At 49.0% G+C, this 25,734-nt stretch overlaps 2 protein-coding genes across 3 annotated transcripts in view; both read right to left on the reverse strand.

Annotated features, from left to right (window-relative positions):
* Window positions 1–22,030, reverse strand: part of C5AR2 (complement C5a receptor 2) — a 51,360-nt gene extending 29,330 nt beyond the window's left edge. The window contains exons 1-2 of one of the 2 annotated variants that reach the window (XR_009400987.1): window positions 21,958–22,030; window positions 14,954–15,150 (exon numbers count right to left, since the gene is read on the reverse strand). The gene's annotated coding sequence lies outside the window, so the exon portion shown is untranslated. Of the gene's footprint in view, window positions 1–14,953; window positions 15,151–21,957 lie in introns of those variants that run through there. The other variant, XM_059383799.1, reaches the window with a different exon arrangement.
* Window positions 22,031–23,175: 1,145 nt separating this feature from the next.
* On the reverse strand, window positions 23,176–23,999 carry INAFM1 (InaF motif containing 1). The gene is given in 2 exon segments (XM_059381495.1): window positions 23,176–23,782; window positions 23,784–23,999. Coding segments are annotated over 2 exon segments (429 nt in total). The 5' UTR covers window positions 23,961–23,999; the 3' UTR covers window positions 23,176–23,530.
* Between the last annotated feature and the right edge of the window lie 1,735 nt (window positions 24,000–25,734).

Below are 25,734 nucleotides of genomic sequence, written 5' to 3' on the forward strand. Positions count from 1 at the left end.
TTTTAAAAAAATTATTTATTTACTTGACACAGAGACACAAAGAGTGTGGGAGGCCGCAATAAGGCTCGAGACAAGGACCAAACCAGGCCCTGACTTGTGCCTCCTTTAAAGTCTGAATAACCTAACAAAAGGTTTAGGACGGGAGAAGTTGAGTAGCACGGAGAAAGGGTCTGTGCTATGTGTTGTGCGTTCGCCTATGTGACTCCCCCACATGTTTGCTAAACAAATGAGAACAATTCGGTTGGGGTCATAAGTTTATGGCTGGTCCTTGCTGCCCTAGTACAGCCCATAAATCACTTTCAGGGTTGCTGTCTCAATACAGAACAATTGTACTGGCATCAGCCATTTGGCGTCACGAGGTCTGCTTCTAGTTAAATGTGAAACTTATTATGGAGGGGCGCCTGGGTGGCTCAGTGGGTTAAGCCGCTGCCTTCGGCTCAGGGCATGATCTCAGGGTCCTGGGATCGAGTCCCGCATCGGGCTCTCTGCTCAGCAGGGAGCCTGCTTCCTCCTCTCTCTCTCTGCCTGCCTCTCTGCCTACTTGTGATCTCTCTGTCAAATAAATAAATAAAATCTTTAAAAAAAAAAAAAAAACTTATTATGGAAACTCGTGGTTGTTTAACTAGACACAGGCGTATTACTTTTCCTATTATCACTATATATGGCCTTAGTGCTTTGAATAAACTTAGCACCGTTGGACATCCTCCTCAGTGTTCCTCCTGCCCCCATCTCTTTGCTTCTCGAGTTCTTTTCTTCATCCTCTTACTCTCACATTCCTGGTCGATTTGTAGCACTGGCCAACGCGACAAGAGAGAGCAGGAGCAGGGGAAGGGGCAGAGAAAGAAGCAGACTTCCTGCTGAGCGGGGAGCCTGACCAGGACTCGACCAGAGGACCCTCAGAGCATGATTGAGCCAAAGGCAGATGCTTAACCCACTGAACCACCCAGGTGCCCCTTTCCTGTGCTCTTCAGCAGCTCTGGAATAAAGCACCCAGGTCTTTTCTCCACAAATAGCATTTTTCTCCAGCAGCCTTAAACCTTGTAAAATATCTAGCTTTCTTTTCATGGCAAAGGTAGTCCATGAGCACTGCAAACATTTGAGCAATGCAGAGATACACTACTCAAACCAAAAAAAAAATTTTTTTCTTTTTTTTTTTTTTTTTTTTTTTTTTTTTTTTTTTTTTAAAGATTTTATTTATTTACTTGAGAGAGAGACAGCGAGAGAGAGCATGAACGAGGAGAAGGTCAGAGAGAGAAGCAGACTCCCCATAGAGCTGGGAGTCCGATGCGGGACTTGATCCCGGGACTCCGGGATCATGACCTGAGCCGAAGGCAGTCGTCCAACCAACTGAGCCACCCAGGCGTCCCAATTTTTTTCTTTTTTAAAGTGACAAGTCTCCACTCCATCCTTCCGAAACTCCTAGTGAGCTTGGAGTGTGCTAGACTTTTAAAAGTGTGGTAATTGTATTTGGGGACAGACACGCAGGTGGACAATGTTCGGCAAGTTTTAATTGCGCTAAATGAAGCCTCGTGGGGGGTCTACATGGACTCAGCGCGGATTTGGAAGGTCCCTTGGTGAGGTTTTTGTGCCCATTGAGAGGTGTTGTTACACACTCTGGCCTCAAGGGGAGCGCCTGAGCTGGGGGAGACTCAGAAAGCCAGGTCACACCCCCTTGATGTTTTTTAGGATTTTGGACCAAAGTTGTGTATTGCCTTAAATTATGGGTTATTTTTCTTTTTTAAGATTTTATTTACCTTTATTTGAGGAAGTGAGCATGAGTCAAGGGGAGGGGCAGAGGGAGAGGCTGAGCAGGGCGAGTGACCAGGTACTTGATTTCAGGACGCTGAAATCATGACCTGAGCCGAACCGCTAACCCACTGAGCCACCCAGGTGCCCCACATCCCAGGTTCTTAACTTTTTCTATATCTTAGACCCTTGGTGAAGCTATCAACTCAGATTTTTTTTTTCTTGCGACTTATTTTGATGTGATTTAATTGGAACTTAAATCGGAAGTGGCAAGGAGAATAAAAGCAACACCTGTATGCTCTTCACCCAGATTCACACATTGTTGCATTTAACCCCCCCCCCCGTGGGTGCTTTCTTTAGTATGCTCTCACTGTATACTTGGGGGAAGGCAGGCTCTTGATTTCAGCTTAGGTCATGATATCAGGGTCAAGGGATCCAGGCCCCCTCCCACCCTCTGCCTCCGGCTGGGCACTTAAGGGGGAGTCGACTGAAGATTTTCTCTCTCTCTCTCTGCTCCTCTCCCCTCTCTCTCAGATATAAATAAATGAATGAATGAATGAATGAATGAAATTTTAAAAGAAGAGCATACCCAGGCAGCTCAGTCAGCTGAGCAACTGATTTGATTTCTGCTCAGTCATGATCCCGGGGTCATGAGATGGAGCCCGGCATCTGGGTTCCTGCTCAGCGGGGAGTCTGCTGGAGATTCTCTCTCTCCCCCCCACCCTCTCCCTCCTCCTCTCCCCTGCTTTCTCTCTCTCTGAAATAAATCAATCTCAAAAAAAAAAAAAAAAAAAAGATGAAGGCAGTGGGGGAGGGAGGAAGAAGGTGGAAGGGAGAGATATTTGTCTTAAGAAACTGGCTCCCCCAATGGTGGGGGCTGGGAAGCCTTGGGAAGCTGACAGAGAAGGTCTGCATTAATATCTATATATCTCTATTTTTGCATTTTCCTCCAGAATCACTTGAGGGTAAGCTGGAAACCCCGTGGCTCTTCACCACAGGGCAAGCAGGAAATGTACTACTGATACAATCCCCCATCTTCCTTCAAATTTCCCCAGTTGTTCCAATAAGGTTCTCTTATCACCTTTCCTTCCCAAAGCATGTTTTTTTTAATACATTTATTTTTTTTTAAGATTTTATTTATTTATTTGACAGAGAGAGAGATCACAAATAGGCAGAGAGACAGACAGAGAGAGAGATGAGGAGAAGCAGGCTCCCTGCTGAGCAGAGAGCCCTATGCGGGACATGATCCCAGGCCCCTGGGATCATGACCTGAGCCAAAGGTAGAGGCTTAACCTACTGAGCCACCCAGGTGCCCCTTTAAATACATTTAAAAACACCTTTTGTCCATTTTTAACGGCATAACAAATCCATTCTTCGCTGGAAAGCTGTTATTTAATCATTTCCCTATTGGTGGAATTAGGTGGTTTCCAACCCTTTTGTTCATACCACTGTGCACATCCTTATACACATACTTTGGTGCCTGCATACAAGCATTTTTTAAAGATTTGATTTATTATTTATTTGAAAGAGAGACAGAGAGAGAATGAGTAGTGGGGAAGAGCAGGAGAGAGGGAGAAGCAGACCCGCCACTGAGCAGGGAGCCTAACTCAGGACTCTCCCAGGACTCCAAAATCAGGACCAGAGTTGAAATCAAGAGTTAGATGCTCAACCCACTGAGCCACCCAGGTTCCCCTAGACACCTTACTTAACACCCCTTAACAGTAAGGGGGAAAAGAAGGAGGGGCGCAGATGGGTGATCCTTTTAAGGGTGGGACTCTGTTGCTGCCCAAGCTCTTCCTACTGCACAGCCTACTGGCTAGAATGTGTCACATGACCATGCCTGGTGCAAGGGAGGCAGAGAAAAGCCGCTGTGAGCTAGGTGTTCTTGCATCCTGTGAACACTCCTTTCTGGTGGGCAGATGGGAAAATACATTCTAGAAGACCACAGAAGTCAGTTACAAACAGCATCAGGAAGGGCAGCTTTAATTTTAAATGACAGTCTTATTTATTACTGCCAAAATAAGAAACCTAGAAGAGTATCAGGTGCCTTGCAGGCTCAGTCAGAAGGCCATGTGACTCTTGATATCAATTGTGAGTTCAAGCCCCACACTGAGTGTGGAAATTACTAAAAAAAATTTTAAATAAACTTTAAAAAAAAGAAAAAAAAAGATGGGACGCCTGGGTGGCTCAGTCAGTTAAGCATTTGCCCTTGGTCGTGGGATCAAACCCCACATTGGGCTCCTTGCTCATCAGGGAACCTGCTTCTCCTTCTGCCTCTCCCCTGCTTGTGCCCCCTCCAAATAAATAAAACCTTTTAAAAAAAATCTTAAAGAAAAAAATCTAGCAGAGGAAAATGTGTGAGAGAAGAAGAATGGGTCAATAAATTTCTTCTGTTATTTCTGTTATTAAGTCAGACAACTATGAGATGCTGAACGGTCGACAAGACCACCCTCACTTCTGAGTCTGGAAACTGTTGTGCTCATGGTTACAGTTTATTACATGCAAAGGACAGAGACTGTAAACAGCCAAGGGAAGACATGCAGGGAGCAGAGATCAGGAGCGCTTGGTACTCAGAGTTTCCACTTGTCCTCCCTCCACAGAGACACAGACAGTTCTTTCTTTTCTTTTCTTTTCTTTTTTTTTTTTTTAAGATTTTTATTTATTTATTTGACAGACAGAGATCACAAGTAGGCAGAGAGGCAGGCAGAGAGAGAGGAGGAAGCAGGCTCCCTGCTGAACAGAGAGCCCAATGTGGGGCTCGATCCCAGGACCCTGGGATCATGACCTGAGCTGAAAGCAGAGGCTTTAACCCACTGAGCCACCCAGGCGCCCCCAGAGAGTTCTTTCTTAGCAACAGTGTGTGATGATACAGATTGAATGTTGCTTACCAGGATGCCCACCAAAGCTTTGATGTCCAGTCTTTGCCAGGGCTTAGTCACGTAAACCTGGTGGGTCACCACTGTGGCTGGTCTCAGTCTCCAGCCCCTCTGGAAGTCTAGCTGATTGACACCATGTGACCTAAAACCCCCTACCTTAAATCACATTGTTAGACCATCTGGAGTTGCCCAAGGCTCCATGTAAACCAAGACAGTCTTATCAGGCTTCATTCCAAGGGCTTCAGTTACCTTTTAGGAGCTGAGGAAAAGTCAGAAGTCTCTTTGGACACAGGTAAATGTTTTATTACCTATCAATGGATCATAATGATGGAGTTTTGGGGGGTTAAAAGTTACTTACATAGGGATGTCTGGATGGCTCAGCAGGTTAAGCATCTGCCTTTGGCTCAGGTCATGATCCCAGGGTCCTCAGAAAGAGCCATGTGTGGGGCTCCTTGTTCAGCAGGGAGTCTGCTTTTCCCTCTCCCTCTTCCCCTCCCCCAGTTTGTCCTCTCTCACTCTCTGAGCAATAAATAAAATCTTTTTTTTTTTAAAGCTACTTACATAGGACACAACAAAATCTGAAGTTTTAGATGTCTTATAAGATTCCTTTGTTAGAAGAGTGCCTGGGTGGCTCAGTGGATTAAACCTCTGCCTTCGGCTCAGGTCATGATCTCAGGATCCTGGGATCGAGTCCCGCATCGGGATCTCTGCTCAGCAGGGATCCTGTTTCCCTCTCTCTCTCTGCCTGCCTCTCTGTCTACTGTGAACTCTCTCTGTCAAATAAATAAATAAAATCTTAAAAAAAAAAAAAAAAGAAGAGTGCCTGGGTGGCTCAGTGGATTAAGCCTCTGCCTTCAGCTCAGGTCATGATCCCAGGGTCCTGGGATTGAGACCCGCATCAAGCTCTCTGCTTGGCCGGGAGCCTGCTTCCCTTCCTCTCTCTCTGCCTGTCTCTCTGCCTACCTGTGATCTCTGTCTGTCAAACAAATAAATTTTAAAAAAAAATTTTTTTTAAATAAAAATTAAAAAAAAATAAAAGAGTTTCCTTTGTTAGAAATAATATTTATAGGGGCAATTTTATGATGCAGAATCATATCTGCTTTCCTGAAATTATGGAGGAAGGATGAAAGACTTTTTTTTATGTTGCTGATATTTGTTCTTATTAGTAGTTAGACTGGGAGTTTCAAAATAAAGTGCTGGGATTCTTTCAGTTTTCCCTGAGAGTAAAAAAAAAAAAAGAAAGAAAATTGGTAGTAGGTCTGATGACTCAGAAAGTGCAAGAAGGTACATTATTTATCTTCAACGAAGGATTTGTACCTAGACTCCATAAAGAATTCACAGAGGGGCACCTGGGTGGCTCAGACAGTTGAGCGACCAACTCTTGATTTCAGCTCAGGTCATGATCTCAGGGTTGTAGGATTGAGTCCCGCTTGGGCGCCCTGCTCAGAGTGGAACCTGCTTGAGATTATCTCTATCTCTCTCTCTCTCTGCCAGTCCTCCCTCTAAAATAAATGAATGTGTCTCTTTAAAGATTTTATTTATTTGACAGAAAGAGTCACAGCAAGAGGGAACATAAGCAGGGGGAGTGGGAGAGGGAGAAGCAGGCTTCCTGCTGAGCAAGGAGCCCAATGTGGGGCTCGATCCCAGGACCCTGGGATCATGACCTAAGTCAAAGGCAGAAGCCTAATGACTGAGACACCCAGGCACCCCTAAATAAATAAATCCTCAAAAAAAAAAAGTTCAAGGACAGACAAAACTAGACTTTGCTGTCATAAGCCCAGATAGACATTCTTGTTGGGGGGTAGAAATTATAAGGGGTGTGGGGCTGAGTGGGTCTAGGGAGTGGAAACTTGCTTTTCCTTGATCTGAAAGGCAGAGGCTTAACCAACAGAGCCAACCAGGTGCCCTGAGACACTTTAATTTGTACTCCCATCTCCTGGTGTCTGAAGTTGGCTGGGCCAAGTGTGTGGCTTGAGCCTCCATGGCCCAAAGAGGAGCAGTTGTGGCCAGCCACCACCCTGCCAGCTACCACAGGAAGCCCCAAGCAAGACACATGTTGGCCACTCACCCTGAGGCTCCCACGTGGTGGCCACAGGGTCCCCTGAGGAAGGATGTGGTGGGCCCACTGGCAGCAGTGGTTAGGCCCACACCCAACCAGGATCAGGATCTTCTGACCCTGCCCAGACTGACTCCCAGAGCTTCCAGCTCCTGCTGAGTGGGGAACCAGGTGGTGACAGGAAGCCCAGGGCGGGGGCGGGGGGTGGGGGAGGCTGGGAGGAGGCCAGGGGCCAAGCTGTGTCAGGCAGAGGGCCTCTGGAAGGCCGTGGGAAAAGAGCATCATCAGCAAGACAAAGTACCCCACACACTTCCCAAGAACCAAGCCAGATCACAATGAGAAGTGCCAGGCCTGACTGAATACAGAACATGGTAATTAGTACTCTGAACTTTCTAGAAGTTTCTAATCTTAAAATAGCACAGATGTGAAAAGTGTGAGCATCTCTGATCCTAAAATGTCAATTGTAAGATATTTTTGTAAAGATTTTATTTAATTATTTGAGAGAGAGAGCATAAGCAGGAAAGAGAGGCAGAGAGAGAAGCAGCCCCACTCTGTGTGCCGAGCAAGGAGCCCGATGTGCGGCCTCTATCCCAAGACCTTGGGATCATGACTTGAGCTGAAGGCAGATGCTTAACTGACTGAGCCCCCCAGGTGCCCCTTAACATACCCTTTTTGTGTTCATTTATTTTGACGTTATTACAACACACTCCACTCTTTTGGACATGCAGTCCTATACATCTTGACAAAACCCTGAGCTGAATTACCACCACCACAAATGAGATCCAGAAGAGTCTCATACCCCCAGAAAACTCCCTCAGGCTGCTTCTCTGTAGTCAGCCCCTCCCCCACCTGTAACCCTAGGCAACTACTGATCTCTTCTCCATCAGCAGAGTTTTGCCTTTTCCAGAATGTTCTATAAATGGAATCATACTGTATGCAGCTTTCTGAACCGACTTCTCTCACTTAGCACAATACATTTAAATTTCATCCCTGTCACCGTGTGTAGCAAAAGTCCCTCTTAACCTTAAGCGGTATTCTGCTGTACTGATGGGGGACAGATGGTTTATTTGTTAGTCAATCTGAAGGACATTCGAGTCATTTCCGATTTGGGACGATTACTAAAAAAGCTGCTTCAGGGGTACTTCAGTAGGTGGAGAGTGCAACTCTACATCTAGGGGTTGTAAGTTCGAGCCCCATGTTGAGTGAAGAGATTACTTAAAAATAGAACTTCAGGGTGCCTGGGTGGCTCAGTCATTAAGCATCTGCCTTCAGCTCAGGTCATGATCCCAGGGTCCTGGGATCAAATCCCAAATAGGGCTCCGGGCTCAGTGGGAAACCTGCTTCTCCCTCTCCCACTCCCCCTGCTAATGTTCTCTCTCTCGCTGTCTCTCTCTCTCTGTCAAATAAATAAAATCTTTAAAAAATAATTAAAGAAAATGGTTTTTTAAAAAAAAGAAAATAGGGCAAGATATGGAAAGGACTCACAATTTTGCTTACATTTCCCCAAAAGCAGAGAAAATGACTGAGACAATGATTTAGGTGATGGTAGTTTATTTGGGGGTTGATTTCAGGAAACAGGAGGGAGTGATGAGGTAGAGAACAGAGCCCAAGAGAAGGGCGAAAGGCTAATAAAAGATGTGTTCGTCACCTTGGTACAGTTTGTGGGCACCGGGGGCTCGATGCTGGGGGCCCTATGAGGAACCAGGCAGAACATGCCTCAGGATCTTCCCACGGAAGGATGGGGAAGCTGGGCATTGATGCCACCTCTCTGATCTTGCTTTGGGTATGGGTTGCGCCAACTTGGGAGACAGTAATCTCCTCCCACTTTGGGGGCTGCACCTGAAGTCCAAATAAGTTAAAGCCAGAAAAAGCTGAACTGAGAGGCTCACTCTGTGCTGGAAAACATCAGCCCCATCTGTGGGTGAACCAAGGTGGGGACAGGGATCCACAGTGTCTACCACACATGGTCCTTGACAATTTTTCCCTTTTTTAAAAAAACCAGAAAATTGTCTCTTCTCTGGCCAGATGCAGTAATTCGCTCTCTACCTACTTTTTTTTTTTTTTTAACAAATAGAAATCAGTTTCTCTGCTTCACTTCTAAATCAATGCTCAAAGAAAAATAATGTAAAACTATCAAGTTTAAAGACGACTGAATGGGTTACCTTTTCCGAAGCACCAAATTGTCAGCATGCCCGGGAGGCTCGCATATTTCAGCCAGGCATGGAAGAAACAACACTCAGTGAAGTGGAGCTAATGGGGCAGGTAAAGCAAGCATAATAAATATCCTCAGAGAACTAAGGGAGGTTATTGAAAATTCCAAGCCAGAAGAGGATGTTATGAGGTAGAACCTAACTGGAGACAAGGGATATCAACACTATAATTGCTGAAATAAAGAACTCAATAGGTGTGTTAAATGGCAGGATAGACACAGCTCAAGAATAAATGAGGGAGCTCAAAATGCTAGCCCTGAAGGCATCCATACGGGACAGAGGGAGGGAGAGACTCGAAGTAATAATATGAGATATGTGGATGATATAAATGAAAGTTCCAGGGCGCCCAGCTCGCTTAGTGGGTGGAACATGGGACTCTTGATCTTGGGATCCTGAGTTTGAGCTCCACCTTGGGTGTGGAGATTACTTAAGGCAATAAAAATTTTAAAATAAACAAATAAATAAGGGGCCTGGGTGGTTCAGTCCAGTTGAGCATCTGCCCTTCAGCTTGGGTCATGATCCCAGAGTCCCAGGATCAAGGCTGGAGCCCCCATATCAGGCTCCCTGCTCAGCAGGGCATCTGCTTCTCCCTCTCCCTCTGCCCTTCCCCCTACTCCTGCTCTCTCTTTCTCGCTCACTCTTTCTCTCTCTTAACTAAAGAAAGAAAATAATAATTAAAATAAGGTAAAATCTTTTAAGAAATAAAATTAAGTTCTAACTTCTATCCTATAGAATCTCTCTGGAGAAAAGAAAGAGTAGATAGGGACACACTATGGGAAAAAAAGTGTTAACTAAGAATTTTATAAGTCATATTAATATTACAAATAATAACTAAGAATATCAACCAAGAACTAAGGACACAATGCCTCATACTGAAGTGTCTATTGTATGATAAGCAAGAAAGATTGGGTGGGGGAGATTAAAAAAATAAATATTAGCCAGGTTTTAAAATATCAAAGTATTAGGGAAAACCACAAACGTCTCCAGAAAAGGGAGACTTTTTTTTTTTTTTTTTTAAAGAGTACAGGGGTGTTTGGGTGGCTCAGTTGGTTAACCATCTGCCTTCAGCTCAGGTCATGATCCCAGAGTCCTGGGATCGATCTATTCCCATAGGCTCCCTGCTCTCCTTCTGCCTGCTGCTTACCACTTTGCTCATGCTTTCTCTGTCTTGCTCACGCTCTCTGAAACAAATACATAAAATCTTACAAAAAAAAAAAAAAAGGAAATCCCCCTCCCACAAGAAAGAATACAAATCAGACTGTCATCCAACGTTTCCACACCAACTCTAGATGCTAGGAGATAACACAGTAACATCCCCCATGTGACGAAAGACTGAACAAGGATTGTATAACCAGATGAATGAAGGGGATACTCAAAAACTCGGAAAACTCCCCTCCCATAGACCCTCTTTGGAAGAACTCAGGACAAACAAGAAGAGGGGTTAATTCAGGAGGAAGTGACAAGTTTTAGAAACAAGGTGAGAAACAAAATAAGTAGTGACCACAAAAATAAATGCTTGTCCACACAAATGCAGATAAAACTCACTGATGTCAAACGGGGGGGGGGGGGGGGGGGGGGTGGAGTTGCAGGATGTAGATGGAAGGATGGCCAAATCACACTTAGACTCTTATCTTGTTTGGGGGAGGACATACATACTGATATGCATCAAGCACAGATAAGAGGGGCACCTGGGTGGCTCAGTCAGTTAAGCATCTGCCTTGGGTTCAGGCATGACCCCAGGGTCCTGGGATCAAGCCCCCGAATCAGGCTCCCTGCTCAGCAGGGAGTCTGCTTCTCCCTCTGCCTCTGTCTCTCCCCATGCTCATGCTCTCTCCCCCTCTCTCTCAAATGCACTCTTTCTCTCAAGTAAATAAAATCTTAAAAAAAAACCTCTCCCTTTTATGACAACACAGATGGACCTTGAAGTCATAAAGCTGAAATGAGTCAAAGACAGACAAATATTGCACAATCTCATTTACATGTGAATATTTTTTAAAATACAGGAAAAAAAGACTGGTGGTTGCAGGGAAGCGAGGTGAAGGTGGTCGAAAGGTACAGACGTCCAGTAATAAAATACATTAAGTCCCATGGATTCCAGGTACAGTACCATGAGTATAATAGATAATAGTGTATTATAGGGGTGCCTGGGCAGGCTCAGTCCATAGAGTACGTGATTCTGGATCTCATGGTTGTAAGTTCAAACCCCATCTTGGGCATAGAGACTACTCAAAAATAAAATCTTAAAATAATAAGTAATAATAATTATTATAATTATAATAGATTATATATTTGAAAACTGCTAAGGAAGTAGATCTTAACAGTTCTCATCACCAGAAAGGAAAAAAAAATTGTTAACTATGTATGTATGGTGACAGATGTTAACTGAACTTATTGTGGCAATCGTTTTTACAATATATACAAATACTGAATCGTTAGGTTGTACAGCTGAAACTCATGTAACGTGATATGTCGATTTTACCTCAATTTTAAAAACAGAATTCCAAATTCATGGAGGTCTTTGCAGGCAGATAAACCTTTGTATGTGACTGGACAGGTTTTTGACCCCTCTGCACCCATCCACATCTATAAAACGAGGGCAAAAAATATATAGTGCATAGGGTTGTTGTCAGAATGTTATGATCAAATGAGAAACACCTCACCATAGTAAAGCTTTTTATTTATTTTTTAAAGATTTATTTATTTATGGAGGGGCAGAGGGAGAATTCAAGCAGACTCCCCTGCTGAGCATGGAGCCAGACGCAGGGCTCGGATCCAACGACCCTGATCATGACTTGAGCAGAAACCAAGAGTCCAACACTCAAGTGACTGCATCACCCAGGTTCCCCCATAATGAAGCTTTTTACGTGACTGTAGTGCTTGTGGAATTGAGTGAAAGCTGAGGATGCAAAACCAAAGCAAGACATGTAATTTGTTTCTTGCTAAATCCATTGGAGTATATAACAGAATTGCTATGTGCTCTTTTTTAAACTTCATTAAAGTAGAATTGATGTGCCCTCAGCACATCTCGAGAATGAAATGTGTGAAACCTTCACCACAGTCAGGTTAACAAACATTTCCATAATGCCCAGAAGGTTCTTTGGGCTTCTCTGTAACTGATCACTCCCCTCCACCCTCTGCCCTCAGGAAACCACTGATCTGCCTTCCAGCACAAGGGATTAGTTTCCATTTCCTAGAATGTTGTACATATGCATAGAATCGACCAGGAGGAGGGGATTTGCCTTGCCTGGCTTCTTTCATTCATGCTCTGGTCATCCATCATGGTTCACGTATAGCCCATTCCTTTTTCTGGCGAAGCTGTAGCCCACTGTAGGGGTGGTAGGCAAAAGCATGGCCCCCTGGTGCTCCCTGCCCTGGTAACTGATCCCCCAACAAAAGCTCCGGATGCCGAGGCTCAGGGGAGCCTTCCTGGCTGGCAGTACACCATGTGCGTGTGGTCACATAATGTTGCCAGGAAAGGTGCGCACTGTCCCCATAACTCTGTGGGGATAGACAAGCAGAAGATCACGCCTGGTCTCTCCCAGATGCTACCCTGCACACCCTTCCCCTTGGCTGACTCGAACCTCTCTCCTTGCCCTGTGATAAGTCATGAACACAATGATAACAGCTCTTCCAGGTTCTGTAAGTCACTAAACACAAGCATTGTCTTGGGGATGAGCAACAGATGCTCCTGTCTTGCGGGGGGTGGGGGGAATCTCTCAGCTTCTGACCCTCTCAGAATTCCCAAGCTTTACCTCCATTTGCTCTCCATCTTCAGCTTTCTTTCCACTCCCCAAACCCAGATATCACCCACCCCCCAGGACTTCCCCTCCCCAGTTTCCTTGTCTCCTTCTCTCTCTTCTCCACTTCCCTGCCTCACCCCTTCTCTTCCCAGCCAACCCCACTCCACATGCTGCTCCATTTCTTGGTTTGGCTCTCTCCATGGCTAACTGCACACCACCTGCTTGTCTCTCAGAATTCTCATCCCCTCTCTTCTTAGTGCGTCATCCTCCTCTAAGTCAGCCCAGATTTCAGCACTTCCTTCTCTCCATCCCTCTTCCCTTGGCCTCTGTCCACCATCCAGCCTCTCGTTCCTCCTCCATCCAGGTCTTCCTTCAGCCCCAGACCTCCTCCCTGCTCCGTGTCACTGTCTCTCAGTGTCCTTGCCTCTCCCTGGGTTCCCCCCACCTCCCTGTCTCTCCTTCACCCAGCCTCTGGGGGGGTCTCCATACCCTCTGACCCTGGCTTGCTTCGTGTCTCTGAGCCACTTCCAGGGAACTCCGGCCCTTCCAGCCTCATCCCATCAGACCCACGATCTGACCTTCTCCCTTCTACCTTGGCATGTTCATCCCCTTCTCTCTCTTCACTCCATCTCTTCTTCTTTCCCTTATCCTCCCTCTCCACCTCTCAGTCTCCTGTCTTCCTCCTGATCTTTTATTCTGTTTCTCTCCTCCTCAGCCCCTGACCACTTTTCCTTTCCATATCACAGCCCTTCCTCTACTCCTCTCTTCAGTCTCCCTCCTTCCCAACTCTATAAGGGTTCTGTCTCCCTTGGAACCTCTCTCCCTCCACTTCTCTCCATATTTCCATCTCTCCATCTCTCTCTTTTTTTAAAGATTTTATTTATTTATTTGAGAGGGAGTGAGTGAGCATGAGCAGGGGGAGCAGCAGAGGGAGAAGGAGAAGCAGACTCCCTGCTAAGCAAGGAGCCTGATGCAGGACTCGATCCTGGAAACCTGACATCATGATCTGAGCCAAAATCAAGAGTCAGACGCTCAGTCAACTGAGCCACCCAGGCATCCCTCCATCTCCCCATCTCAACATCTCTTCACACCTCCATTTCTCTTTCACCTTTGGCCTCAGAGACTCCCCACTACCCAAGGTGCCACAGCCCCCTTCCCCCAATGTCTCAGTGCACCATCCCCTGTCACCTCCCTGCCCCCTGCCTGACATTTTGCCTTAAGAGCTTCCAGAGTTACAGCTGTCCCTTCTCTCTTGACAAAAACATTTGATTCTTCTTATCACAATGAAGTGGGGGACAGAACATCGTCAAGCAGAAAGCAGATAACAAGAGACACTCCCCTTGGTCCTTATCAAATTCAGAGCAAGCGCTTCCTAGGTGGTCACCTACATTGCTTCCGTCCTCTGATAGAAAATTTTCAGTGACCCACAGTCCCGAGCCCCAGGCATCCTGGGCAGCAAGGATAGACAACAGAGAGATTTCTCAGACTCTGGGCATCGCCCTAAAAGAGAACTGGATGAAAAAGGCTAAACATGCTGCCAGACCTTTACTGTCGCTCTAGGAGGAGCTATGAAGAGCCCAGGGTGTATCAGTTAACTATTGCTATTGTTATAGACTGAATACTTGTGTCCCTTCCCACATTTGTATGGTAAAACCCTATCCCCCAGTGTGATAGAATCAGGAAGCAGGGACTAGGGGGTGATGAGATCACAAAAGTTGAGCCCTCATGAATGGGATCAGTGCCTTTATTTTGTTTAAAGATTTTATTTATTTTTCAAAGATTTAATTTATCCAAGAAATCGTGTATGCACAAGCAAGGGGAGGACCAGAGGGAGAGGGAAAGAATGCAAGCAGACTCCACATTGCGCACAGAGCCCAATGCAGGGCTCCATCCCATGAGCCTGAGATCAAGACCAGAGCCAAAACCAAGAGTTGGACCTCAACCAACTAAGCCACCCAGGTGCCCCCCAAATTTTATTTTTTTAGGTCACTTTCACACCCAACGTGGGGCTCGTACTCACAACGTCAAGATCAAGAGCCACACGCTCCAGTAACTGAGCCAGCCAGGCGCCCCCAAGGTCAGTACTCTTACACACGAGATCTCAGGGACTCTCACTCTTTCTGCCACTGGAGGACACCACAAGATGATGGCCGACTGCAAAGCAGGACGTGGGAACCTGCTGGCATCCTGATCATGGACTTCTAGCCTCCAAACCCATGAGAATAAATATTTGTTGTTTTAGCCGCTCAGCCTTTGGTAATTCACTCTAGCAGCCCTCATGTAATAAATATCTCCAAATATGAATGGCTTCAAACAATACCTTTGTTGCTGTTCACAGGTCTGTGGGTTAGCTGGATGGGTCTTTGGTCTTGGATGAGCTCATCCACCACATATGACCTCAGCTGGGGTCTGGAGGTGCCTCTGTCTCTGGGAGTTGGCAGGATATCAGCTGGGTGACTTAGGACAGTCTCTTGTCCTCCAGCAGGTGAGCCCAAAATGACTCCCATGACAGTGGACACTTTCTAAGAGAACAAACAGAAGACACAGACTCTTGAGACCCAGAATCAAGACTGACACCGTATCACTTTCTATTGATCAAGGCCAGCCCAAATTTAAGGGGTAGGGAAACTGACTCCCCACACTGAGGGCAAGAACTGCAAAGTCCCAATGCAAACGGTGTAGATGGAGAGGGTGGTTTGGAGCCAATCTTTTTGTTTTACTAGTGCCACTGGTGAACAGCTGTGATCCTATTCTTTCATATAAATCTAAGGGGAAAACAAGCCCAGGTGCCTGGGTGGTTCAATCAGTTAAGCGTCTGCCTTCAGCTCAGGTCATGACCTCAGGTCCTGGGATCAAGCCCCGAATCGGGCTCCCTGCTCAGCAGAGTCTGCTTCTCCCTCTCTCTCTGCTGCTCTCCCTGCTTGTGCTCTCTCACTCTCTCCATCAAATAAATAAAATCTTTAAAATATATATATACCACTCTAGGTATTTTAAGCATAAAGGGATCTAACACAGGGAATTTAGGGATTTAAAAGGTCATGGGCTACAGCTCCTACAGAAAACAGGCAGTCCCTCAAAAACTTCAGCATAGGGGGCGCCTGGGTGGCTCAGTGAGTTAAAGCCTCTGCCTTTAGCTCAGGTCATGATCTCAGGGTCCTGGGATGGAGCCCCGCGTCAGGCTCTCTGCTCAGCAGGGAGCCTGCTTCCCCTCTCTCTCTCTCTACCCGCCTCTCTGCCTACCTGTGATCGCTGTCTGTCAAATAAATAAATAAAATCTTCACAAAAAGAGAACTTCAACATAGAATTATTATATGACCCAGCAATGCCAGCCCTAGATAAATAACCCAAAGACTTGAAAACAGGGACTCAAACAGAACCTTGCCGGCCAATGTTCATTGCAGCGTTGTTCACAATAGCCAGAAGGTGGGAACAACCCAAGTGTCCATCAACAGAGGAATGGATAAACAAAATGAGGTATAAATAGATTATCCCCCCATAAAAAAGAAATAAAGTTCAGATACTTACAATGACATGAACAATCCTCAAAGACATCATATTAAGGGACATGAGCCTGACACAGAAGAATAAATATGATATGAAACATTCTACTTAAATGAAATATCTAGAATAGGCAAATTTGGAGCACCTGGGGGGACCCAGTCTGCTAAGCACCTGACTCGATCTCAGCTCAGGTCTTGATCTCAGGGTGGTGAGTTCAGGCCCCACACTGGGCTCCATGCTGGGTGTGAAGCCCACTTAGGAAGCAAGGAAGGAAGGAAGGGAGGGAGGGGAGGGAGGAAGGAAGGGGAAAAGGCAGAAGGTAGTTGTTTGTTTGTAGATTTTATTTTTAAGTAATCTCTCCCTTCAACATAGGGCTGGGATCATGACCTGAGCTGAAGGCAGACCCTTAACCAGATGAGCCACTCAGGCGCCCCACCAGTGGGATTTCCAGCCAGAGTACCTATACTCGGGCTTTCCATATGGTTTGGGCTGAGAAGCAAAAGGAGCAGGGAAACCGGCCCGGTGTAGAGTCAGACTGCCTGGTTTTCATCTACGCACACACGCACCCTGTGACACACACACTTACCGCTCCGTCAATTACCCTTTACCTCTCTGGGGTGCGATGTTAACCTCAGTGCCTTTTTACACCGTCCCGGCCCGGACGCCCGGACTTGGATTCTCAGTTTCAGGTTTGAGCACAGTGTCCTGGTCCTCCCATCCCCCTGCCTCCCCCTAGGACAGCCTTGGCTGGGATGGGTCCATCTGCACAGCTCAACTTACTTTCACTAGTAGTCATTCCATCCATCTCATCTCCTTGGAAGGAATGTACTTCCTTCCCACTCTTTATACCAAGCGGCCATGCAACTTGCTTGGCCAGCAGGAGGAAGGCACACAGGACCCAAGCAGGGGCTTGAAATGCAGTTGGGCTCACACAGCTGCTGTTGCTAGAAGAACCTTCCTGGGATAGCCCGTGGGTCCCATGCTTTGGATGCACCTGCCAAGGCTAGCCAAGGTCAGCCTACCCACCAACACCTGAGAGAACCTAGCCAGGATCATCAAGCCACCCAACTGGAGCCCAGACCCAATCAGTCAAGACCCAGATAACCTCAGATTTAGAGGAGAGGTCAGCCAAGATCAGCAGAGCCTTCCAAGCACGATCAGCTGACCCTCAGCCGACCCCCCCCCCCCAGATGCCTGTGCTAAATAAACATCCGTATGTGTGGGTCACACACAGGTTTTCATTCTTGATCACCCAATGAGGAAACTGACAGTTACCAGCTGTATACCCACAGACTCAACATCATTACATAGTGGCAGCGTGACTATGGGATGGCCAGATTATTTTATTTAGGATCCATGGGCCACATAGCAAGAGTGTGCTGGGAATGTTGTCAGAAATTGTACCCAGCGCCAGATGTTAAATGTACAGGATCTGGATGGCTGAAGGCGGTTTTACAACTGTGTAAGTTTCAGGATGATGTGGTTGGAGGGTTAACAGGCTTGGAAAACCCATTCTCGGGACTTCCCATGACTTGGCTGGACTTCACCCAGATTCTTCCGGAGGCTACATGACTTGTAACATTGCAACAGATCGAATGCAGAAGCAGCTCTGAGAATCCAGTTGTCTTTTATTGAGCTAGACATTAAGTATTCTCAAAAATGTGAAATAATGCCACTCTTCTCATTAAAATTTTTTGTTTTGGAAAACAGCAGTTTTCTTTCTTTCTTTTTAAGATTGTATTTATTTATTTGACACAGAGAGAGAGCACAAGCAAGGGGAGCAACAGGCAGAGAGAAAGGGAGAAGCAGACTCCTCACCGGCAAGGAGTCAGACACTGGGCTCTCTGCTCAGTGGGGACCTTGTTTCCCGCCTCTCTCTCCCTGCCTTTCTGCCTGCTTGTGATCTCTGTCTGTCAAATAAATAAATAAATTTTTTAAAAACATTCTCTCGTTCCCTCTCCCTCTGCCTCTCCCCCCACTTTGCTCATGCTCTCTCTCAAAAAAAGTTAAAAAATTTAAAAACAGATGAATGGATAAACCAAGTGTGATACATACATTCAATGGAATATTACTTGGCCTTAGAAAGGGAGGAAATTCTGACACATGCTACAGCTTGGATGAAACTTGACCACAGGATGTTAAGTGAAATGAGAAAGATACAAAAGGACAAATATTGGATTACTATGAGGCACATAATATGAGGCTTATATGAGATCATAGGACAGGCAAACTCTGAGGCAGAAAATAGACTAGAGGTTACCTGGGATTGAGGAAGGGGGGAGGGGGAATGGGGAGCATTGTTCGATGGGTACAGAGTTTCAGTTTGGGAAGATGGAAACATTCTGGAAAGGAATGGTAGTGATCCTTGCAGGACAGTGTGAATGTTCTTCATGTTACTAACTGTGCACCTAAAATGTTTAAAATGGTAAATTTTACGTTACATATATTTTGCCACAATAAAATATTTACCAAAAATGTAATGAATTTATTATGGTTATTTTAAATGACTCCATAAGTAAATTTTTTAACTTCTCAGTCTTTTTTTTTTACTTTTATGTAATCTCCATACCCAATGTCGGGCTCAAACCCACAACCCAGAGACCATGAGCCACTGGCTCCACCCGCTGAGCCAGCTAGGCGCCCCTTGAACTTCTCAGCCTTAATTTAACACTAAATATTAATAGGCACAACTCACATACACAAGAGCTGTTTGGGGTCCTCAATAATTTTTAAGGCTGTAGGAGGGCGTAGGTGGCTCAGTGGGTTAAAGCCTTTGCCTTTAGCTCAGGTCATAATCCCAGGATCTGGGGATCAAACCCCACATCGGGCTTTCTGCTCAGCAGGGAGTCTGCTTCCTCCTCTCTCTGCCTGCCTCTCTGCCTACTTGTGATCTCTGACAAATAAATAAATAAAATCTTTAATAATAGTAATTTTTAAGATTGTTAAAAAAAAAAAATCCTAAGAGAAACAAGTTTGAGAACTTCTGCTCTGTGAGCAACTGAGCTGAGCCTGAGCTAACTGTCCCTGACACATCTCTGCCAGAATCAACCAATTCCCGATTAAAAGGCAAAAAAATGTAGTTTTATGTTTCTTCCGGCCGAAGCAGACAGGCGACATCTAGTGGAAGTACGAGGTATTGCTTGACGGCGCGAAATTTCTCGGTAATTTTGTAGCGGACACAACTCAGTGCTCTCTCACAAACACACACACACACAAGATTAAACTCACACACACACGCACACGGTCAAACACGCCTTCACACACACAAACTCTCATACAGACCCACATACACAAACATACACAAACACACACAGCAATACTGTAACACAGAGACCCAGCCTCACATATGGGCACACAGTCACACACGCATACACACACGACACTAAAAATAGCATGATTAACAAAAGGCACTTAGTAAATGACCCCCATTCTCTATTTTTTTATTGTAATGGAAAATGAGTTTCTTCCCAAAGCCATTAAATAAATGTTGAACAAGTAATTAAGATGAATCTAGGTTTGGCAGCATGCCCGATTAGAGGTCCACGATCCCTTAGCTGAAGTCCTTGGGGACGGATGCATTTCAGAACTCAGAACTGCTCCAGTTTTAGAAAGGCAATTCTGAGCTAATGCTATATTTTGCGTAACACTTCCAGGGGCCTGAGGCAGCCCCCTCCCCATCAGACATGTTCATATATTTGCAGCAAAACACGTGTGAAAATTCACACCAAAAGGAGATAAAATAAAGAGCGTAAATAACTCCTATTAGTTCACCTGCCACCACGTGGGCCAAAATTACCCCCAAAGAAATATTTCTCGGTTGTCACAGCTTTTACAAATTCGGAACTGTGGATAAGGGACAAGGGGTACTGTTAGCAGACCCCTCGCAAGTGCAGGCACTTAGATTCCAGCTTGGATTGTAAACCTGGGATTCCATCCCCGGGGAGGTGGTGACTGGGCAGACGGCGACCCTTCGGCGCCCCCTCCTGGCAGTCCCACCCCTTGCAGCTCGGCTGCAGAAGGGATGTCTACCGACTTTGGCCTGATCCAGCGATGGGTCCTGATTGGCCTAAACCATCCGAGTAATCCCGCCTTCACTTGCCAGTAAAGTGGTTGAACCCAAGGCTTAACCAACCGCACCTGACCGTTGGCTCAGGCTCAGGCATTGGCTCCAGGTTTGTCATGTGACATACACTGATCCAATGAAACTGAAGGAAGGTCCTTCAGTACACCAATAGGGGCCAGGCCTCCGTCCCTCCGAGGGATGGGAAGGAGTTCAGGGAGGCGCCCTGCGAAGCCGCTCGGGCATGAGGCTGACTCTATCCAGAGAAAGAACCAGAAACGGTTTGCTGAGGGCCCAGCTGTCCGACAGCGCCACCGTGCTGGGGCCAAGGCCATGCTTCCCTGAGGCTCCTCCCGGCGACGGCATGGCGGGTACTAGTGCCCGCCCGCTACCACCCCACCCAGCACTCTGATGGGCAGCCTTTGCTTGAGGACCCCGAGAAACAAACCGCCACCCCGACTCCTTCGGGACCCTGTGCCAGCCTCAGGCCCTCTGGCCCAGTCCCTCCTTCTCTCCCTCCTCTCACGGCAACCAGAGGGGTGGAGGCGCGATGGTTGCAAAACCCTGTGCTCCATTAAAATGGTTTAAATGGTACTTTTATGCTTCGTGTACTTTACACACACCACGGATTTTGACCACCCACTTTTCTTCCAGGCCACCATCTTATCCTGATCGACCCACCATTGGCCACCACCGTCCCTCCCTCACCTGAACCACGGGAGTGGCTCCCCCCCTGGGCTCCCCACTTGGCTCCCACCCTCACCCCGTACCGCTCCTTCCCACCCCGCAATGAGAAAGTCCTGTTGACAGCTAAGCTGGCTCTGTCCCTCCTTAGCTCACAGACTTCCCATGGCTTCACCTCACTCCAAGCAAAAGCCGAAGCCCTCAGGGCAGCCCGCAAGGCTCTGCACAATCAGTCCCCTTCTTCGCTCTCTGCTCACCTCCTCCTGCTCTCCCCATCACTCACTCTGCTCACTCACTGGCCTCTTGGTGGTTCCTTGAACAAGCCAAGCACCTGAGCCTAAGGGCCACCGCACTTGCTGTTTCAACTTCCTGGCACAAGCTTCCCTCAGAGATCGGCAGGCCCTGCCCTCACTTCTGCCCAGTGACCAGCAACTCCATCCCACTCTGTCACCTTGACCCTGATGATTGTCCTCCTTGGTGCTTCTTATGACTGAACATAACATATATCTAAGTTATTAATCCTATTTTTTGTCTGTGTCTCCTATAATATGTCACCTCCCTGGAGAGCAGGAAGTTTTGCCTGTTTTGTTCATGGCTGTGATCCCAGTGCCTAAAATAATGCCTCACACATCATAAAGGCGCAGTAAATGTTTGCTAAGCCTACAATTAAGAGACAGTGGCCAAAAAAGAGACTGAGAGATCATGAAGAGAGACCAGCACAGGGGAGGCGATAGGGCAGAGGGGGCTAAACCAGGGAAGAAATGAGAAAGTAGTTTGGGTGGGAGAGCAAGGTGGGCCTGTGGGGGCAAAATGGGAGAGGGAGAAGAAAGGGAGAGAAAAGCAAGAGTGTGAGTCAGAGAGTCGAGTGAGGGACAGAGGCCAATGCTACACTGAGACAGGTCAGGGGAAGACAGGCAGAGACACATGAGAGGAGGGCGGGAGAGGATGGTAGAGAGGGAGACACAGAGACAGGAAGAGAAACTGAGGGATGGGGAGAAATGGAGCTGGGGAGAAGAGGGCAGGAAGCTAGAAAGACAGTCCCGGGGAAACAGAGAGGCAGCAGCAGTCCCCACCTCCAACTCACCACTTGCTGGTCTCCAGAAGCTCCAGATTGACTTGATGTCCCTTGGGATCCAGGCTGGAGTTTTTGAATCCCTGAGGGACAGAAGCGGGTGGAGAGAAAGAACATGTGATACTGTTCAAAAGGCTCCAGGCAGATCACTAGCTTATTTAATCCTCACTGAAACTCTGTACTATTATCATCTTCGCTTTACAGGACCAGAAAGGTTGAGGAACCTGCCCAAGGTCACAGAGCCAGTGAGAGGAGGAAGAGCGGGAATTTGAATCTGGGCATCTTGGCCCTAGAATCAGTGCTCTTTAACCATCACCTGTGCTAACTATAAAGGGGCGCTGTCTTCCTGGGTTCCCCTTCCATCTGGAGACCCCCTCTGAGAAGTGGTGCTGGAAGGGTAGAAGGGAGGAAGGCAGGCAACCAGAATGACTGACATCCTCAGCCCAGTCCTCATCCACAGATGTCCCAGCCTGAGGGAGGAGGCTAAGCTTCACTCTTCTGGGAAAGTCCCAGTTCAAGGGACGAGGCTAGACAGGAAAACTGCTTCCTGCCTATAGGGTCCAATGTTCTGCCCAGAGCCAGGCCTGTCTTCTGGGTAGGAAGAAAGACTAAACTACCTTTGACTCTTTCAGCAGGACCTAAGTTTCTCTGCCTCTGTCCATCAGGAGTGATGGAGACCAGGGAGGTTGTACTCCTCTTCAAAGGCAGCACAGCGCTGGTAACTTCCTCTGTGATTTCCAGGGAGGCAGAGAAGCCCACTACCACCCCTGTCCACCCTCCTCTCTCAGACCCCAGGATGAAGGCCTCAGTCCCTTCCAGTAGCATCCTGACGTCTCAGGGTGACTGAGCTTCTATCCCTGACATTGTAATTATAGTAGTCACAATCCCCCAAACCCTAATTCTTGCCTGAAATCATCCCATCTCTCCCCTCATCTCCTGTGTTGTAATAGGAGGGCAGACCCTCTACCTCCCTCCAGACGCCCTCCTCTTCTGCCCCAAGTATCCGCAGAGCTGTGAAGTCCTTCACACTGTCTGACCTTCAACTGCCCCATTGCAGAGAAGCCTCCTCCCAGGCCCAAAAACCACATGATGGCGAGAGAAGAACACACACCTCACCCCCACCCAGGTCAGGGGAGAAGCCACCCGATCCACCCAGGGCAAGAGAAATGAAGATCAGACGCGGGTAAGGCCTTCCCCTCACAAACTTGAAAGTAGAGCCATCTCGCAAACAATACAACACAGCACCGGGCAGTTGGGGCTGGAATTTATTGCACAAGGACATGGACACGGAGATTGAGACAGGAGGGCGGTGGGCTCTATGCTCAAAATACTAGGGAGGGTGTCAGGAAGCAGAGGTCAGGATGGGCTCTGCCAGATGGTGGAGGACCCCGGCCTGACGGTAGAGGAGCGAGGCCCCGGGCCAGCTCCCCTTGGCGCCCCCACCCCCATTCTTCTGGATGACGACTCCGGAGACGCCAGGCGAAGTCATGAAGAGGGAGCCCGGGCCCAACCGGGTAACGGAGCATCCGCCGTGGGGGCGCGGGCTCTCGAGAGGCGGCGATCCAGCTTGGGTTGGAAGGGAGGGTTACCCGGGTCCTCGCCCCCCCGCAGCCTCCGGCGTCTCTCTGGGTGTCTGACGGTTCGGGCGGCGGCTGGGGTCGCTGTGGCGGCGGCGGCGGCTGCGCGGCAGCTCGAGCTGGGGTCGTGGCCCGCCGGGGGCTCCCAGAAGGCAGGAGACCGAGGCAGCGGCGGGCGCCGGGGCAGGCGGCACGCCCGGACGGGCGGCGCACGGAGGGGACGGCGCGCTGGGCGGCGGACCGGCAGGGCCCGCGGGGGGGCCGCGTGGGAACCCAGATGAGCCCGTAATAGACGGCGAGCAGCACGGCGGCCAACGAGACGCAGAGGAAGTAGGCGCAGACCGGGGCGAGGCGCAGCCAGCGGCCCCGCGGGCCTTCGCTCAGCCCGGCGCCACCCGGGCTCTCGCCGCCGCCGCCCACGCAGCTCGTGCCCCGCATCCCCGCAGCCCACTGGGCCCCGCGCAGCAGCCAGCGCAGGCCCCGCCCCCGCGCCCTGGCCCGCCCCCGCCACCCACCCCCTCGGAGGACCGCCTCCGCGTTCTAAATCTCCCTCGTCCAACCCCGCCCCCGCCAGCATGGTCACGCCCCCAAACGGGCGGGCCTCCACCGAGCTCTGGGTCCGCCCCCTCCCCAGTCTCTAGCCAACCATCATCAAGCTAAGGCTTAACTAGCGTCCAGACCCCACCCCTCACTTAGCTCTGACCCCGCCCTGGGCCTGCAAAGATAGCTCCCTGCGCTTCCGACTACCGCCCCGCTTGGGTGTGATGCCCACACCTCTTACCTGAGAGCCCGCCCAGAGCCTGGCCCCGCCCTCCCCTTTCTGGCCTCCTCCCCCAGCCTTAACCCCATCCCCTTTCGGGATTTAGACTTCTCCCATGCATCCAGCCCCGCCCCCGAGCTCCACGGCCTTGCGAGGTTCAAGCCTCACAAAGCACCCCGGTCCTTAGCCCGCAGGCCCGCTCCGCTTCTAACTTGCCTTTCTCCGAATCAGACTCGAAATCTATTGCATTCGAAGCCACCCTCTTCTCTCCCTGGACTCGCGCTCTCTAGTCCAGGCTCCACCCCTTTCCTCCGCCTCACTCCACTAGTTCTAGCACCGTACTGAACACGCCCCCGACCGAGGGCTGCACCCCACACCCGCATTAGGAACGCCCATCTAAACCGGCTCTCGCCGCTCCATCCACATCTAAGGCCATCCTGCGCTCTAACTCCGTCCGCCAGACTTCTGGCCCGGCGCCGGCATCCTAACCACGCCCCCGGCAGGACCTCCTCCGTACTTAGTGTCCTGAGGCCTAAACACCCCCGAAGTCCCAGCTGGGCCCCACAACCCAATCACGCCCCTTCCCCAACTCCTCCCCACCACCCTCTATTTCTCCCTCTCCCTAAAGTCACGGGATTCAGAGCGGTCTCCGGGGAGGAGAGAGCGCAGCCTGGGAATCCAGACTAACCCCCTCCTGCCGCCCCCACCCCATCAAGGCGGGGAAGCTTCAGTCCCCTCCCAGCAGCGTCTTCAGGAATTCGGGGAGGCCTGCGGGAGGAGGGGAGGGGAGGGAAGACGTATCAGGGGGGGTGGAGAAAGGAAGACCCCCTTCCTCCCGCCTCTTCCGCCACGGAAAAGCCCGCCAAGCATAGAAACCCAGCCTGCCCTGCCAGAAACACAGTTCAAAGGTTAGCGGAAGCACTGCGTTTAATAGGCGACGGGGCCCGGTAATTCCGAGTCCAGTGGAAGAGTCACCAGCTATCTGCCAGGCCCCAGATGTAAACCGGGAGGCAACAATCTAGGCCCGGGGACCGGCATCTATCACCCCATGGCTTCCATTAGGTGGGTGATTAGGGGCGTCTCAGCCCTCCCGGTGCCACGGCGCCCCCCGAAGCGTGAGACTGGACTATTGCCCTGGCCCCACCCCGTTCACGGTCCCTGGCTCCGCCCCCCTTACATTTAACCCTCTTCTGGCGGGAGTGTGACGGAAGCAGAGGACAGAGGCGCAAGGCGGCAGGTTAGTGCAGAGCGCGGAGGCCACGGTCGGCGGGCGCGGTCAGCGGGCGGCCCCCGGTGGCGGAGCGGCAGCCACCACCTTGCAGAAACGCACCCTCTGGAAGTCGGTGATCTCCGCGGTCTCTTGGCCCTCGGTGCCCGCCTCTGAGGAAAGAAGAGGCAGTCAGCGGAGGGGACAGTCTCCCTAGCCCTCCACCAGGATACCTCCTCCCCCGC

The sequence above is a fragment of the Mustela nigripes genome, chromosome 17 (genome assembly GCF_022355385.1).
Source record: "Mustela nigripes isolate SB6536 chromosome 17, MUSNIG.SB6536, whole genome shotgun sequence".
Lineage (NCBI taxonomy): Eukaryota > Metazoa > Chordata > Mammalia > Carnivora > Mustelidae > Mustela > Mustela nigripes.